Below are 15,000 nucleotides of genomic sequence, written 5' to 3'. Positions count from 1 at the left end.
TCTCTCTCCTGCCCCACTTTTCTACAACATCCTTCTTCTGTCCTCGCTTGTGTACATGATTTGAGACACACGCACACACACACACACACACACACACACACACACACACACACACGCCCCCTAGAGTGTTTCTGTCCTCTCCCTGGAGCTTACCGTCCTCTCCGTCTCTGCTCCCGTCTTCTGGCCCGTGTGCTAACTGATTGAATCTCCATCTCCTACTCGTTCCCTCGTGTCCTCTTGTGTCTCCTGATCAGATCTCAGTGGAGTGGAAGGTCTGATAGGAGCACAAGAAGCCGCCTCCCACCGCACGTTTTTTTTTTTTTTTTTTTGTAAAGGGAGAAGGACGAAAGGATTTCATTTAGGATGCAGTTTAAAAGTGATTACATGGCCTATGTGACACAGATGCTGTCTGAACACAGCAAATCACATTAGGGAGGCACCATATTGGATTTTTTGTGTGCGGCCGATATCAGATATTTTCCAAATAATTTGTCAGATTACCGATATATGATATACTGTATTATGCACGCTTTTGTTTCTGCCTAATTTCAGAGAACATCAAGTCTCTCCTGTAATGTAATTAAAACATTATTATTATGCCTGCTCTTATCATGATGGCTCACTGACAGATACAGACATAAATACAAAGCTTTTCAACATGGACACATTCACTGAGCAGAATAAGAAAACTACTTCAACTCAGGTTATGTAAAAGATGCCATATATCATTTGGCTTTTCTTTTCTTTTCTACAATAGAGGAAGGACGGCTCGCTTTTGAGGCTTGAGCATAGATCTAGCTGGAATAGAAGCTGGAGGATCTAAAGCTAAAAACCTCCCGCTGGTTAAAGTGGCCTTGCTCCGATAGGAATAGAATCCTTTCTAGCCTAATAGAGACTCTTAAGGCCTGACTGCTGGCTTTAATAGATATGAATAGACTCCTTTCTAGCCTAATAGAGACTCTTAAGGCCTGGCTGCTGCTGGCTTTAATAGATATGAATAGACTCCTTTCTAGCCTAATAGAGACTCTTAAGGCCTGGCTGCTGGCTTTAATAGATATGAATAGACTCCTTTCTAGCCTAATAGAGACTCTTAAGGCCTGACTGCTGCTGGCTTTAATAGATATGAATAGACTCCTTTCTAGCCTAATAGAGACTCTTAAGGCCTGACTGCTGCTGGCTTTAATAGATATGAATAGACTCCTTTCTAGCCTAATATAGACTCTTAAGGCCTGGCTGCTGGCTTTAATAGATATGAATAGACTCCTTTCTAGCCTAATAGAGACTCTTAAGGCCTGGCTGCTGGCTTTAATAGATATGAATAGAATCCTTTCTAGCCTAATAGAGACTCTTAAGGCCTGGCTGCTGGCTTTAATAGATATGAATAGAATCCTTTCTAGCCTAATAGAGACTCTTAAGGCCTGGCTGCTGGCTTTAATAGATATGAATAGACTCCTTTCTAGCCTAATATAGACTCTTAAGGCCTGACTGCTGGCTTTAATAGATATGAATAGACTCCTTTCTAGCCTAATAGAGACTCTTAAGGCTTGGCTGCTGGCTTTAATAGATATGAATAGACTCCTTTCTAGCCTAATAGAGACTCTTAAGGCTTGGCTGCTGGCTTTAATATATATGAATAGAATCCTTTCTAGCCTAATAGAGACTCTTAAGGCTTGGCTGCTGGCTTTAATAGATATGAATAGAATCCTTTCTAGCCTAATAGAGCCTCTTAAGGCCTGGCTGCTGGCTTTAATATATATGAATAGACTCCTTTCTAGCCTAATAGAGACTCTTAAGGCCTGGCTGCTGCTGGCTTTACTAGATATGAATAGACTCCTTTCTAGCCTAATAGAGACTCTTAAGGCCTGGCTGCTGGCTTTAATAGATATGAATAGACTCCTTTCTAGCCTAATAGAGACTCTTAAGGCCTGGCTGCTGGCTTTAATAGATATGAATAGAATCCTTTCTAGCCTAATAGAGCCTCTTAAGGCCTGGCTGCAGCTGGCTTTAATAGCAGCTAAAGTGACTCAAAGCGAAGGAGGTTTCCGGGCAGCAGCTAAAGAGACAGACTCTGGATGTGCTTGGGATGCTGCAGAGCCACAGACGTATTGAAAGGTGTTGCAGATCAAGGTTAGCCGTTAGCGGCGCGGTGGCTAAAGGAAGCTTTGTGAGGAAGCCAGCCTCCTTCACATCGCTGCTCCTGTAGTTACCTCCCGCTCGCCTCTGCCCTCTGCAGGGCTCCCACGGGGCCTGCAGGGCTCCCATGGGGCCTTCAGTTCAAATCCTTTGTGCCTTCAAAACGTTTGTGAACTTTTGAAAATGCACATAAATAGACATGGGTCGTTGAAAGTGCTTGAATTTTGTATATATTTAGTGCAAGAATACAAATTGAAGTTCTTTTGATATTTTCTTTTTACTTAACGTTAGTGAATGGGTTTAACACAGTACGGTTGAGATGTGTTCAAACTGACATTCAAGCCTCTCTCTCTTTGTGTTGTCTGTGAGCTTCTGTAAAGCCTGCTAGTAATCTCATTCTCATGATTAAATTCTCAGTGTTGTAACAGTAATTAACCTTGATCCGTGTCTCACACTACTGTATGCTGTGTTGGCAACTTGAATTTGAGGGAATTGGGCCTGGAAAGTCCTTGATTTTGATGTTTAAGAAGGTGTGGGAACTAGGCCTGCACGATATGAGGAAAATCTCCGATGTGCGATAACATTGTTCAATATAGCGATGATGATACGACTTGCGATAAATAAACAAATATTAAAGTATGCATATTAGCTATACAGTTCCTATGTCTTTGTGCTTTAATAATGCTAACATAGACCCCCAAACATAGCCTGTGCCCACTGAGTAAAGAAATGAAATACACACCGACTCTAGCTGAAACTACACGCAGCGTGTTTGGGCTTTGGCAGAGGGGCGGAGCGCACTGTTGCAAGGGAAAGGTGCACGCTGGATTTACAACACAAGACAAAACGATCAGACGCTGAGTGGGAATGCATGACGCATGTAAATAAAACCACTTTTGTTATTCATTGCGTTTCAGGCAGTCTTTGCGATGTGTTTATTGCGCGTGTTCGTATTGCGATGACGATGAAAATACGATTCATTGTGCAGCCCTAGTGGGAACCTGCCTCTCTCTGTCTGCACTGCGCCCCCCCTCCAGCGCACCTCCCCTCGCTTCTCCATTTCTGTCTCGCCTCTCAAAAAGACGGAGCGAGGAGACGGATTTATACCACGGCTCTGTCCTCCCCTCCACGCTGCCCCTTTGATGTTTCCTTGGAATGGCCGGGCTGTGGGAACAAGGAATGTCTCACCGTGGCGTGGTGTTATTTTTCATGGCCTAGCGCCGTGTGTGTCACCAGCCAGCATCAGCGAGTCACAGCCAAGCGCGCGGTGACACAGAAACCCTCTTGAGCGTTAACGCCAGGCGAGCAGATCTGTCGTCTATATTAAGACGGCGTCTCTTGAGAGCAGCAGCTGGCTGTCGGGCAGAAGACTCTCAGGCCAAACACCACCGAGCCCAAGCTGACCTCACAAACTCAAGGGGACTTGACGTTAACCACAACCATAAGCAGAGATAACGAGGAGTCGATGCATTTATATGGTTCCAATCGTAAGATGATTTGATTTGATAGGGGCGTTGGTTTAGTCGGAGAAGGATGTAACGCTATGCGTCCATTTTGACATTAGGTGTAAACATTTTTCTGGGATGTTACGTGTTACATAGTCTTAATGATGTTCATGTTAATGAGCTTATAGCACACCTCGATGGAGAAGGTGTAATTCTGTGTCAGACACGCGCATCTTTTCCCGGGGGTTTCCAGTCGCTTCGAGTAGTTTCTAAAGATTTGGAAGTTTTGCCATCATCACTCACCATACATGATACGTGTCATGTTTGTATAAAGAGACACACCGCCGCCTTCTTGTAAACTAAAAGAAGTCGGGATCAATGAAAAGACTGAGCAGAAATCTACATGATCTGTCCAAATTGTGGACACATTTTTACTGTTATTCACATTTAAGAAATAATAGTAAAGACAACAAAGCTATGAAATAACACAAATGGAATTTTGCAGTGACCAAAAAGTATTCTATTCTATTCTATTCTATTCTATTCTATATATTTTACATTCTTTAAATGCTTTAGAAAGAAAGTCACACATAGGATAAACTTCACAGATGTGTCTAAGAAACAGATAAAATGAACTTCACTATTTAGATGCGTCTAAGAAACAGATAAGATTAATTTCACTATTTAGATGTGTCTAAGAAACAGATGAGATGAACTTCACTAGTATTTAGATGTCTCTAAGAAACAGATTAACTTCACTATTTACATGTGTCTAAGAAACAGATTAACTTCACTATTTACATGTGTCTAAGAAACAGATTAACTTCACTATTTACATGTGTCTAAGAAACAGATTAATTTCACTATTTACATGTGTCTAAGAAACAGATGAACTTCACTATTTAGATGTGTCTAAGAAACAGATAAGATTAATTTCACTATTTAGATGTGTCTAAGAAACAGATTAATTTCACTATTTACATGTGTCTAAGAAACAGATTAACTTCACTATTTAGATGTGTCTAAGAAACAGATAAGCACAAACCTTTCAATCAAAACGGCTTTAAGAGGATGAAAAACAGGTAGATCCACTTGTGAGCAGATTTGGACCCAACTGTGCTTGTGTGTCTCCAGGCTACCCTCTGCCAAGCAGCCTGTACCCGAGCCCCTACCTGCCCCTGGGGCACCTGGACGCCCCCTCCCTGTCGCAGCACGCGCTCTACGACTCTCACAAAGGTCAGCCGCCAAACAAGGAGAAGTCCCAGAGAGAAGTGACTGAGTTTAGTCTTCACACATCCTGTGCATGCGGCTGTGTGGGAGTGTGTTTGCTGTGAAGTCTATTCTTTCTTATTCTAGAACGTCTCACCCTATAATAATGTATCCTGCGCTGAGACACTCCCTGCCTGTGGCTGTTGCCCACCTACATGTAGATCTGTGTTGTTTTCAAATCTAGATATTAAAAAAGAAAGAAAAATGTTTTTTTGTGTCCCCCCCCCTTTCATATTACGTACATTAAGATGTTGAAGAACACACTCAATATAAACAAACAGTAGTTTAATTCACCTTATGTAGCCCCGCCCACTTGACCCAGTTGTGTTATGACTTCCTGTTCAAAACACCGTCTGTTTTACCTGCTCACTAGTACTGTGCTGTCACAGGAAGTGTAAACACAATAGGAAGTCACTGGCTGACCCCTGTGTTGGAACATAAGGTGAAATAGCTTGTAGAAGACTTGCACTGTTCAGCAGTGAAAGACTAGTTTGCAAAGCGTATTGAACCTAAAGCCTCGTACTAAACGGTTCGGTATGAATTAGGGATGTCAACGGTTAACCGTTAATCGATTAACCGTCGCTAACGTCGTTGTTCGGTTATTGCTGTTAATATTATTATTATTATTATTATTTTTTTTTTTTTATTATTTTTTTTTTTTTGACACGTTTTTTGAGTTTCCTTGCAGATTTTGCACAGTGTTTTGCATCATGCAACTATTTTGTTCAAATTTTGTTCAATTGTTGGCAGCAAATCGAAATAGGCTATATTTTGTTTAAGTTTTTATGCTGCAAAAGACAGTAGGCCTAATGTGAAAAAATCAAAAGAAATAACAGATTGTTGTTGTTGTAATGTTTACATAAACAGGAAATAAAGCTCTCAAAAATATATTTCCTTGTCATCCATATAAGAGCCAGAATGATTTTGGAATGATTACCTGATCAAAATGTGGCAATAAACTTATAAATTTCAGCAAAGCCAACAAAAAATAAAGGCATAATTCTAACACAAAAAGCATTAACATTTCAGCATCTAAATAGACACGCCTTGTTTGGGCATGAGCTCATTGAGTAAATAGACAATTTTTTTTTTTTTTTTTTATTAAAAAATTATGAATTAACCGATAGGTTAATCGATTATTAGCGTCGGTTAATCGAAAGTGAAATTAACCGAAAATTGACATCCCTAGTATGAATAGTATGCATGTTATTGTTATAAATATACTTTTTTTTTTTTTTTACGTTTAAATAAACCTTTCGGTTAGTCACTCAATTTATTTCTCTTGAGCTTCATTCCTTCCCGGCCTATCTGAATTCTGTTGTATTGATACGGTGAATAGAAGTTTATGGCAAACTAAGACGGTTTAGTGTTGCAGTCTCAAACTCAAAATGTATAGTAAGTCTTAGTTAAAAGTGTGTCACTGATGGAACCGGTTACAGCTCCAAGTGGCGATGGGGTCTTGAAATGTATTGGAAGGGTCTTGAAAAAGGTCTTGAAAAGTATTGAATTTAACTTCAGGATTCCTGCATATACCCTGAATACGTTACACCCCTACTAAATACCTGTCATTTGTTAGCAAACTAAGCGTGTTCAGAGAAAACCACCAACTTTCAGGGCGATTTTCTCTGAATGTTGCTTTTCAACTGCTAACAGATTTCAATGTATCACACATCATTTGAAAGCTTACGATCTGCACTTTCATAATCAGTAAAAAAAACGATTTCTCATCTGTTGAACAGTATAGTATGTATTGTGTGTGTGTGTGTGTGTGTGTGTGTGTGTGTGTTTTGTTTGAAACTCATGCGTTTTATGTGTGGTGTGTTCCAGAGGGCTTCTACCTGCCGGCCTCCATGAGCCAGTCGCCTCTCCACCCTCCCTCTGCTCCCCCGGCCACCCCGTCCAGCTCCACCCCGCCTCAGAGGACGTCCCGGGACGGGGGTAGGGAGCGGCCTTACCGGGGGGACAGGGACAGGGAGCGGCCACACAGCGTGGTGGACCTGACGCAGGACGGGAGGGCTGAGGACGACCACCGGAGGGCGAGGAGCGGAGAGAGGGAACGAGAGAAGGAGAGGGAACGAGAGAAGGAGAGAGAGCGGGAGAAGGAGAGAGAGCGGGAGAGAGAGAGAGAGAGGGAGAAGGAGAGAGAGCGGGAGAGAGAGAGAGAGAGGGAGAAGGAGAGAGAGCGGGAGAGAGAGAGAGAGAGGGAGAAGGAGAGAGAGCAGGAGAGAGACAGAGAGCGGGAGCAGTGCTGGTCCTTCCATCCTCACCCTCACCACACCCACCACCACCACCAGCAGCAGCAGCAGCAGCAGCAGCAGCAGTCACACCCCCAGCCCTCCACAGTTCCCGGAGAGCCCAGATCCAGGCCTCTGCCTCCCCAGCCCTCCTTCCCTCCAGGCGGGGGCGCCGGCGCCGGCCGGCACCCAGAAATGGACAGAGGGGGTCGGGAGGAAGACGCCGGCCCTCGCCCCCACCACACCCATAACTCTAACGCCAACTCTAACAACTCAAACTCGGACAGAGACAGACAGAGGAGGAACGACTCTGTGGCCACGTCCTATGGCCTCCCTCCCCCGCTACAGCCCTCCTCCGGCCTGCCCCACCCCTCCACACCCAGAGAGCCCACCAGAGAGCAGCGGGTGATCGCGCCCACATACGTGCCTTCTGTGGAGGTGTACGAGGAGCGGACGGGGCCCATCCAGATCGCCTCGCAGGCCCGCGACAAGCACGCCGAGAAACACCGAGAGAGGGAGCGGGAGCGGGAGCGGGACAGAGAGAGAGAGAGAGACAGGGAGAGGGAGAGCTACAGGTTTCCTGAGAGGAACCTGTCGGAACATTCTCGGCTCTCCCAGTCTGGCGACTCGACCAATCAGAGAGAGGAAGGCTCTGTGATTCGTTCCAATGGTTCCATTGGAAAACGGTCCCAGGACGCGGCGTACTCCTCTAGCCAATCAGGGTTCAGCCCGGACGCCAGGGACATACCTAAACACTCGATCCGACTGGGTCTGGAGCGGGCAGGGGCGGAGCCTAAGTGGAATAACATCAGCCCGTTGGCCAACTATGCCACCAGTCACATGGCCGCCCTGGCGGCCCAACACGGACACGCGCTCCCCTCCCCCCACAACCACCCCCCACACACACAAACGTCCCACTCCCCTCACACGGCCCTGGGCGCTCAGCACCAGCCCAGCCACAACGCCCACTCCTCGCACGGCCACTCCCCCCACCTGCACGCCTCGCAGCAGGGCCACGGCGGGCACGGGCGCGCAGGCGAGGAGGGCGGTCAGAGGCGCTACCTGGACCCCTCGGCCCTCTACCGGCCCGGGGCGGCGCCGGCGGGAGGTCCCGTCAGCGGAGAACGAGGAGGAGGAGGAGGAGGAGGGGGGGCGAGCACAGACCCCGCAGAGGTCTCGGCCATGCAGAGCCTCATCAAATACAGCGGGAACTTCCCCGCCGACGGTCCCGGGTCCTCCAGGCACGCCGCGGACACCCGAGGGCCCTTCGGGGGTCTGGGTAGCATGCGGCAGGAAAGCGAAAGAGAGAGGGAGCGCGAGAGGGTACGGGAGCGGGAGCGGGAGCGGGAGCGAGACAGGGAGAGGGTTGGCGTGGGACCGGGAGTCCCGGGGGCGTTGAGGGTGCCTCCGCAGCTGAAGCGGGAGCAGGAGCGGCCGGACAGCGCCCGCTCGTTTGGACGCGAGGGCGAGGGCGAGGTGCGCCACCCTCCGGTGGGCATCGCGGTGGCCGTGGCCCGGCAGAGGGACAGCAGCAGCAGCAGCAAACAGAACAGCGGAGCCTCAGACGCACAGAGACCCCTGCTGCAAACTGCTATCAAAGGTAAGGAGCTGTTTGATGCTAGATGCAAGCAACATGTGATCTCTTAGTTTCTGGCACGTGAAATCAAGCGCACCCAAAGTCGTTCAGTAAGTTGAAACCATTTTCCAATGTGTTTTTTGCCCGTGCCTGCTTAAGCCTCACTCGGCCCCTGGCTCCTCTCATAGTCGTGCTGAGTTCAATGAACCAAGACCGAATGATTCCTCTTTTTGGTTTTCATGAATTAGGCCTGTAGAGAGGATCATATCTCCTCGGCCACGTTGATCTTGTTGGTGTTCATGTCTGTGAAAACCTTCCCTCTCAATCACTAGTGATGTCATGGGAAGAGATTTGGTGTGCGTGTCTATTGGCTGTCTTCCTCCCACAGCGCTACATTCTATTCTGCACATGGCCAAGGTCATTCAGCTACAGTGCTCCCACTCCACCTCTCTCTCTCTCTCTTTCTCTCACTTTCTTTATCTCCCTTCTCCTCCTCTGTCACTCTCACTCTTTCTTCTCCTCTCTCTCTCTCACTCCTCCCCCTCTCTGTCACTCTCTCTCTCACTCCTCCTCCCCTCTCTGTCACTCTCTCTCTCACTCCTCCCCCTCTCTGTCACTCTCTCTCTCACTCCTCCCCCTCTCTGTCACTCTCTCTCACTCCTCCCCCTCTCTCTCACTCCTCCCCCTCTCTGTCACTCTCTCTCTCACTCCTCCTCCCCTCTCTGTCACTCTCTCTCACTCCTCCCCCTCTCTGTCACTCTCTCTCTCACTCCTCCCCCTCTCTGTCACTCTCTCTCACTCCTCCCCCTCTCTCTCACTCCTCCCCCTCTCTGTCACTCTCTCTCTCAGTCCTCCCCCTCTCTGTCACTCTCTCTCTCACTCTTTCTCTCTCCTTCCTGGTTCCACCTCAGGCCCCTCCCACCTCAGGCCCCCTGCTGCTTCTCCACTGTTTATTTATCTGCTGTCCTGACCTCCCCCCTCCCCCTCCCTCTCTGCATTAAACATGTCATTACAGAGTGCAGCTAAAAGCTACAAACAAGCCTTGAATTACAATAAGACCATGGGTGCGTTGCTAAGCAATGGATCAGTCTTGAGAGAGTGAGGGCCTGTGTGTGTGTGTGTGTGTGTGTGTGTGTGTGTGTGTGTGTGTGTGTGTGTGTGTGTGTGTGTGTGTGTGCGCGCGCGTGTGCCTGCCTGCCTGCCTGTTGGGGGCGTTTATTCATTTCCTTGCCTGAGCAGAGCAATTGGTCTAATAGCATTAGTCCCTCCCGCGCTAAGAACGGCTCTAAATAAACAGCGGAGGATTTACGCAGAAAACAGAGATGGATGAGAGCACGGAGAGATGGAGAGAGAGACTGCAGGGAGGAGAGGAAGACGGATGGACAGATGATGAGAGAGAGGGAGAGGGAGGGAGAGATGGACAGGAGGGGAGGGGATCCGTGGCTGATATATGGGAAGAGAGGAGAAGTGAACGGAGAGATTGACGGGGAGATGGAGAGAATGGAGAGAGTGATGGAGCGATAGTGGAATGGAAAGATGGAGAGAGTGATAGAGCGATAGAGAGATGGAGAGAGTGATAGAGCGATAGAGAGATGGAGAGGGCGTGCGGCACTAATGGCTGGCTTTCTGATGCAGCAGGGATAGCATGTGGGACAGGCTGTGCGTAACCTTGGTAACAGTCTTGAAACCTTTCCTCTGGAGCATGTCAGGGATTGTTAAAGTCTCTCGTCCCTTTACGGGCTACACACACACACACACACACACACACACACACACACACACACACACACACACACCCACACACTTACACTTCTAGGTCAGAGCTGAAGGGTCCAATACACTTGTATAAAACCCTTCTCTCCATCTGCGCTGCTTGGGGACTTTCAGTCAGCCTTGCTTCGCATGCGGAGAAGGGAGGGAGAGAGAGAGACGGAGAGAGAGAGAGAGAGAGAGAGAGAGACGGAGAGAGAGATATATATATGGAAAGAGAGAGAGAGAGAGACAGAGAGAGAGAGAGAGAGGGGGGGGGAGAGAGAGAGAGAGAGAGAGGGAGAGAGAGAGAGAGACAGAGAGAGAGAGATAGAGGGGGAGTTCCTCATGTTTATTCTGATTGGTTGGCAGAGTGGGGCCCCTTGACTGGTTGAGTGGTACTTTGTGTGTGTGTGTGTGTGTGTGTGTGCGCGCGTGTGTATAGAGAGCCAAAGTGAACGTCACGTCAGTTCCTGCTTCAGCACTGTACCAGAGATTTTCATCCGCCATTTATTTTCCCATAGACATTTCGTAAAATGTTTATAAAAATAGTTTTACTTGGTCAAACCAAACGGTTCAGCTATATTTAGAATCTGGAGAGACCACATAACATTTCACTCGGAACCAAAACTTAGAAAAACATTTGAAAATTATTTTCTTTAAATCCGCAATTCTTTTTACGTTTTGGTCTGAGTGAAATGTTATGTTGGTCTCTCCTGTTTGTAAATATATCTGAACCGTTTGGTTCGAACAAGTAAAACTATTTTTACAAGCATTTTACGAAATGTCTACGGGAAAATAAATGGCGGATGAAAATCTCTGGTACTGTGCTGAAGCAGGAAGTGACGTTCACTTTGGCTCTCTATTGCCTCTCTACTTCTCTATCGGTCTCTCGGGATTGGCCTTCATAGTATGCAGGGTGGAGGGAGGGGCGTGGCCTGGTGTTTGGACTGTGTGGGTGGAGGGAGGGGCGTGGCCTGGTGTTTGGACTGTGTGGGTGGAGGGAGGGGCGTGGCCTGGTGTTGGACTGTGTGTGTGTTTAGTAGGGCAGGAGTGTTATGTTCACTTCACACGCCTCCCGTGTGGCACTAGACTAATAACTGGTAAGAGCTGACACACTGGGAGTGACAGCTGTCTCTCTGTCAGGCTGTGTGCACACTGTGTGTGTCTGTGCTGCTGTCTGTCTGTCTGTCAGGCTGTGTGCACACTGCACACTGTGTGTGTCTGTGCTGCTGTCTCTCCGTCAGGCTGTGTGCACACTGTGTGTGTCTGTGCTGCTGTCTGTCAGGCTGTGTGCACACTGCACACTGTGTGTCTGTGCTGCTGTCTGTCTGTCAGGCTGTGTGCACACTGCACACTGTGTGTCTGTGCTGCTGTCTGTCTGTCAGGCTGTGTGCACACTGCACACTGTGTGTGTCTGTGCTGCTGTCTGTCTGTCAGGCTGTGTGCACACTGCACACTGTGTGTGTCAGTGCTGCTGTCTGTCTGTCAGGCTGTGTGCACACTGCACACTGTGTGTGTCTGTGCTGCGGTCTGTCTGTCAGGCTGTGTGCACACTGTGTGTCTGTGCTGCTGTCTCTCCGTCAGGCTGTGTGCACACTGCACACTGTGTGTGTCGGTGCTGCTGTCTGTCTGTCAGGCTGTGTGCACACTGCACACTGTGTGTCTGTGCTGCTGTCTGTCTGTCAGGCTGTGTGCACACTGTGTGTCTGTGCTGCTGTCTGTCTGTCAGGCTGTGTGCACACTGCACACTGTGTGTGTCGGTGCTGCTGTCTGTCAGGCTGTGTGCACACTGCACACTGTGTGTGTCGGTGCTGCTGTCTCTCCGTCAGGCTGTGTGCACACTGCATACATTATATTTTTAGCATCCCTTCTCATTTTGACATGCTGTGTCATGTCACCCTTATATATAGCCAGGGTCACCTTGTCTCTCCTCCTCCCATATCTTCCTCTCTCCAGGGTTCCCACGGCCCCTTGAAAGTTTGTGAATTTGAGGGGAGGATCAAGGCCTTGAAAGTTTGTGAAAATAGACGAATAGACTGTAGAGTTCACAGCACAGTTGAGAAGTGTTCAAGCCTCTCTCTTTTCAGTTGTTGTCTGTGAGCTTCTCTGCTAGTTCTCATATACATTCTCAGTGCTGTAACAGCAATTAGCCTAACCTTAGTTTAGTTTATTGTTTAGTTGGACAGGACAGTGCACATTAATAAAACAGTTTACACATATAGAATCATCCATACATGTCAACAGTAAATATGCCGGGATTAGCCGAAGCTAGTTTTCACCCATAGTCCTCAGGACATAAAGAACTAAAAAACTTCAAGGTAACTACAGGAATAAAAAACAATACGGAAATAAGGAATACGGGAATAAAAGCAATATAATAAAATAAAAATGCACAAGGGATAACATACATACACAGGATAAAAAAACAGTACACTCAACAAGATAAAAACAATACAGTTAGGGAGTAAGCACGGGAGACAAGATCAGTACAATAAAGTGCTGATACAGTACAATAAAGTGCAAAATCAAGGAAATTAGTTATTGGTTATGGGTGCAATGTTGGTTAGTTTTGAACCATTCCTTGAGTTTATTTTTGAAGGTGGGGTATGTAGGGCATTCCCTTACTGCGGCCGGGAGACCGTTCCATACCTTACCACCCACGATGGACAAAACGTTTCTCCCAAATGCAGTGTGTCTGTGGCCTAACTCACAGTCTCCTCTTTGACATGCCCTGGTGGTCATGCCCTCCACGGACGTCCGCTTAAAAAATTCTCCCAGAGGGGGTGGGGCAAGACCATTGAGACACTTGAAAACAAAACAGGCCTGTCTAAAGGTTTTAAAATTGTCAAAATCAAAGAAATTATGCTTTTTTTAAATGCTACAGATAGGGGCGGAGATGGGTTTTTTGTCGTAGATCTTTAGGGCTTTTTTAAAAAGAGATTCAATCGGCTTAAGAGCAGTTTTACAAGCCAAAGACCAGCTCGTTAGGCAGTAGTCAATGTGGGAAAAGATCATAGAGTGTAAGAACATCAAGGCAGCATCGTCAGTCAGGAAATGTATCTGATTTGTCTGAAGTTAGCCAGGTTGTATCTAACTGAGTTGGTCACTTTCTTAATGTGCTTTTGAAAGGTGAGGGTTGAGTCCAAAGTGACTCAGAGATATTTGAACTCGTTTACTAGAGCGAGTTCCTCACCGTTCAGGAACACACCCGAGTGAGTGACAGTTTTGTTCATTCTTTTTGCGAACATCATACAAACCGTTTTTATTTTATTTAGGAGACAGGAATCTTTCAGCCATTCCTAGACGTGGACCGACGCTGCCGTGAGGGCTTGTGCAGCTTCCGCGGCGTTTGCTGCAGCCGTAAAAAATTACGGCGTCGTCCGCATATAACTGTGCAAGGACATTTTCACATACTTCAAAGAAATCATTAATATACAAAGAAAATAAGATCGGGCCGAAAATGGATCCTTGAGGGACCCCTACTGGACAGTCTATGAATGGTGATTTGGCCCCATTGATCACCACGCACTGCTTTCTGTTGGAGAGATATGATTGAATCCAGTCGAGTGCCTGGGCCGAGAAGTTCAAATGGGCCAGCTTGGTCAGCAGTACGCGGTGGTCGACTGTATCAACAGCCCTCTTGAGGTCGAGGAACAGAGCACCGACACAGCCACTCTTGTCCAGGAGGCATTTAGTTATTTCAATTAACAACATGCTTATAGCCGATTCTGTGGAGTGGTGGGAAACCGAATTGCATTGGGTGCAGGGCTGTGAGGCCACTCTTGAGATGTTCTATCAGTTGTTGATCTGTGTCTCACACTATGCCATGTTGGCTCTTTGAATTTGAGGGAATTGGGCCTGGAGAGTCATTGAGAAGAATTAGATCTTTAAGAAGGTGTGGGAACCCTGTCTCTCTTCTCTTATCCCCTCTTCCACCTCTTCCACCATCTGTCCCCTTTCCACCTACATCTCCTATTCTTCAAGGTAATATTATTTTCTCAGTTAGAACTCATAGGTCTGTATGTTGTCACTCAGGGTTTGAAACATTCCACCGGCCTTAGTCACGCAGCTACTGGGGAACCTTATCTAATCTTTTGGTTTTTGGTCTCTGCCTCTTCTGCCCGGAATCGTCTCCTTCCCCTCGTCTGTGGACCCTCCCCCCCCCCCCCCCCCCCCCCCCCCCCAGATGAGGAGCGAGGGGAGGAGCGTGCTCGTCACCATGACGACAGACTGCTGGCCGGCCGATTGGAGCGAGAGCAGGAGAAAGTGCTCAGGTGAGGACGAGGCCGAACGGCCGCCATGATAACCGAGGCTCTCATAGAGACGTCTGTTATATTTAGACGTCAGCAAATGAGAAGATTAGAGACTGCATTCAACTTTCTAAATAGTCATTATGCACTCTGATCAACCGCATACTGTCATACTTTCTGAATTATATAATATTATACATATTGAGCCATATCCATTTCATTGTTGTTCCATGTTCTCCCAGAGAGTCCAAGGAGCTGGCGGAGTTCACCCAGATGCACCCCACCCCTCTGTCCGTCAGCGGCCTGACCCCCAGCATGATGAGCCCCAGCATGATGACACC

General features: G+C 47.4%; 1 protein-coding gene across 1 annotated transcript in view; it reads left to right on the top strand.

Annotated features, from left to right (window-relative positions):
- Positions 1-15,000, top strand: part of tnrc18 (trinucleotide repeat containing 18) — a gene marked incomplete at its 3' end in the record, with an annotated part of 78,907 nt that overhangs the window by 27,563 nt on the left and 36,344 nt on the right. Inside the window, 4 exon segments of the mRNA XM_083650251.1 lie at positions 4,713-4,814; positions 6,675-8,681; positions 14,596-14,683; positions 14,902-15,000. The exon segment at positions 14,902-15,000 is cut by the window's right edge and continues 134 nt beyond it. Coding sequence (XP_083506377.1) covers positions 4,713-4,814; positions 6,675-8,681; positions 14,596-14,683; positions 14,902-15,000 — 2,296 coding nt within the window.

Source organism: Poromitra crassiceps (assembly GCF_964638095.1).
Source record: "Poromitra crassiceps genome assembly, chromosome: 13".
Taxonomy (NCBI): domain Eukaryota; kingdom Metazoa; phylum Chordata; class Actinopteri; order Beryciformes; family Melamphaidae; genus Poromitra; species Poromitra crassiceps.
Note: the sequence above shows the minus strand (reverse complement) of the source record. Positions and strands in the feature narration are given on the sequence as shown.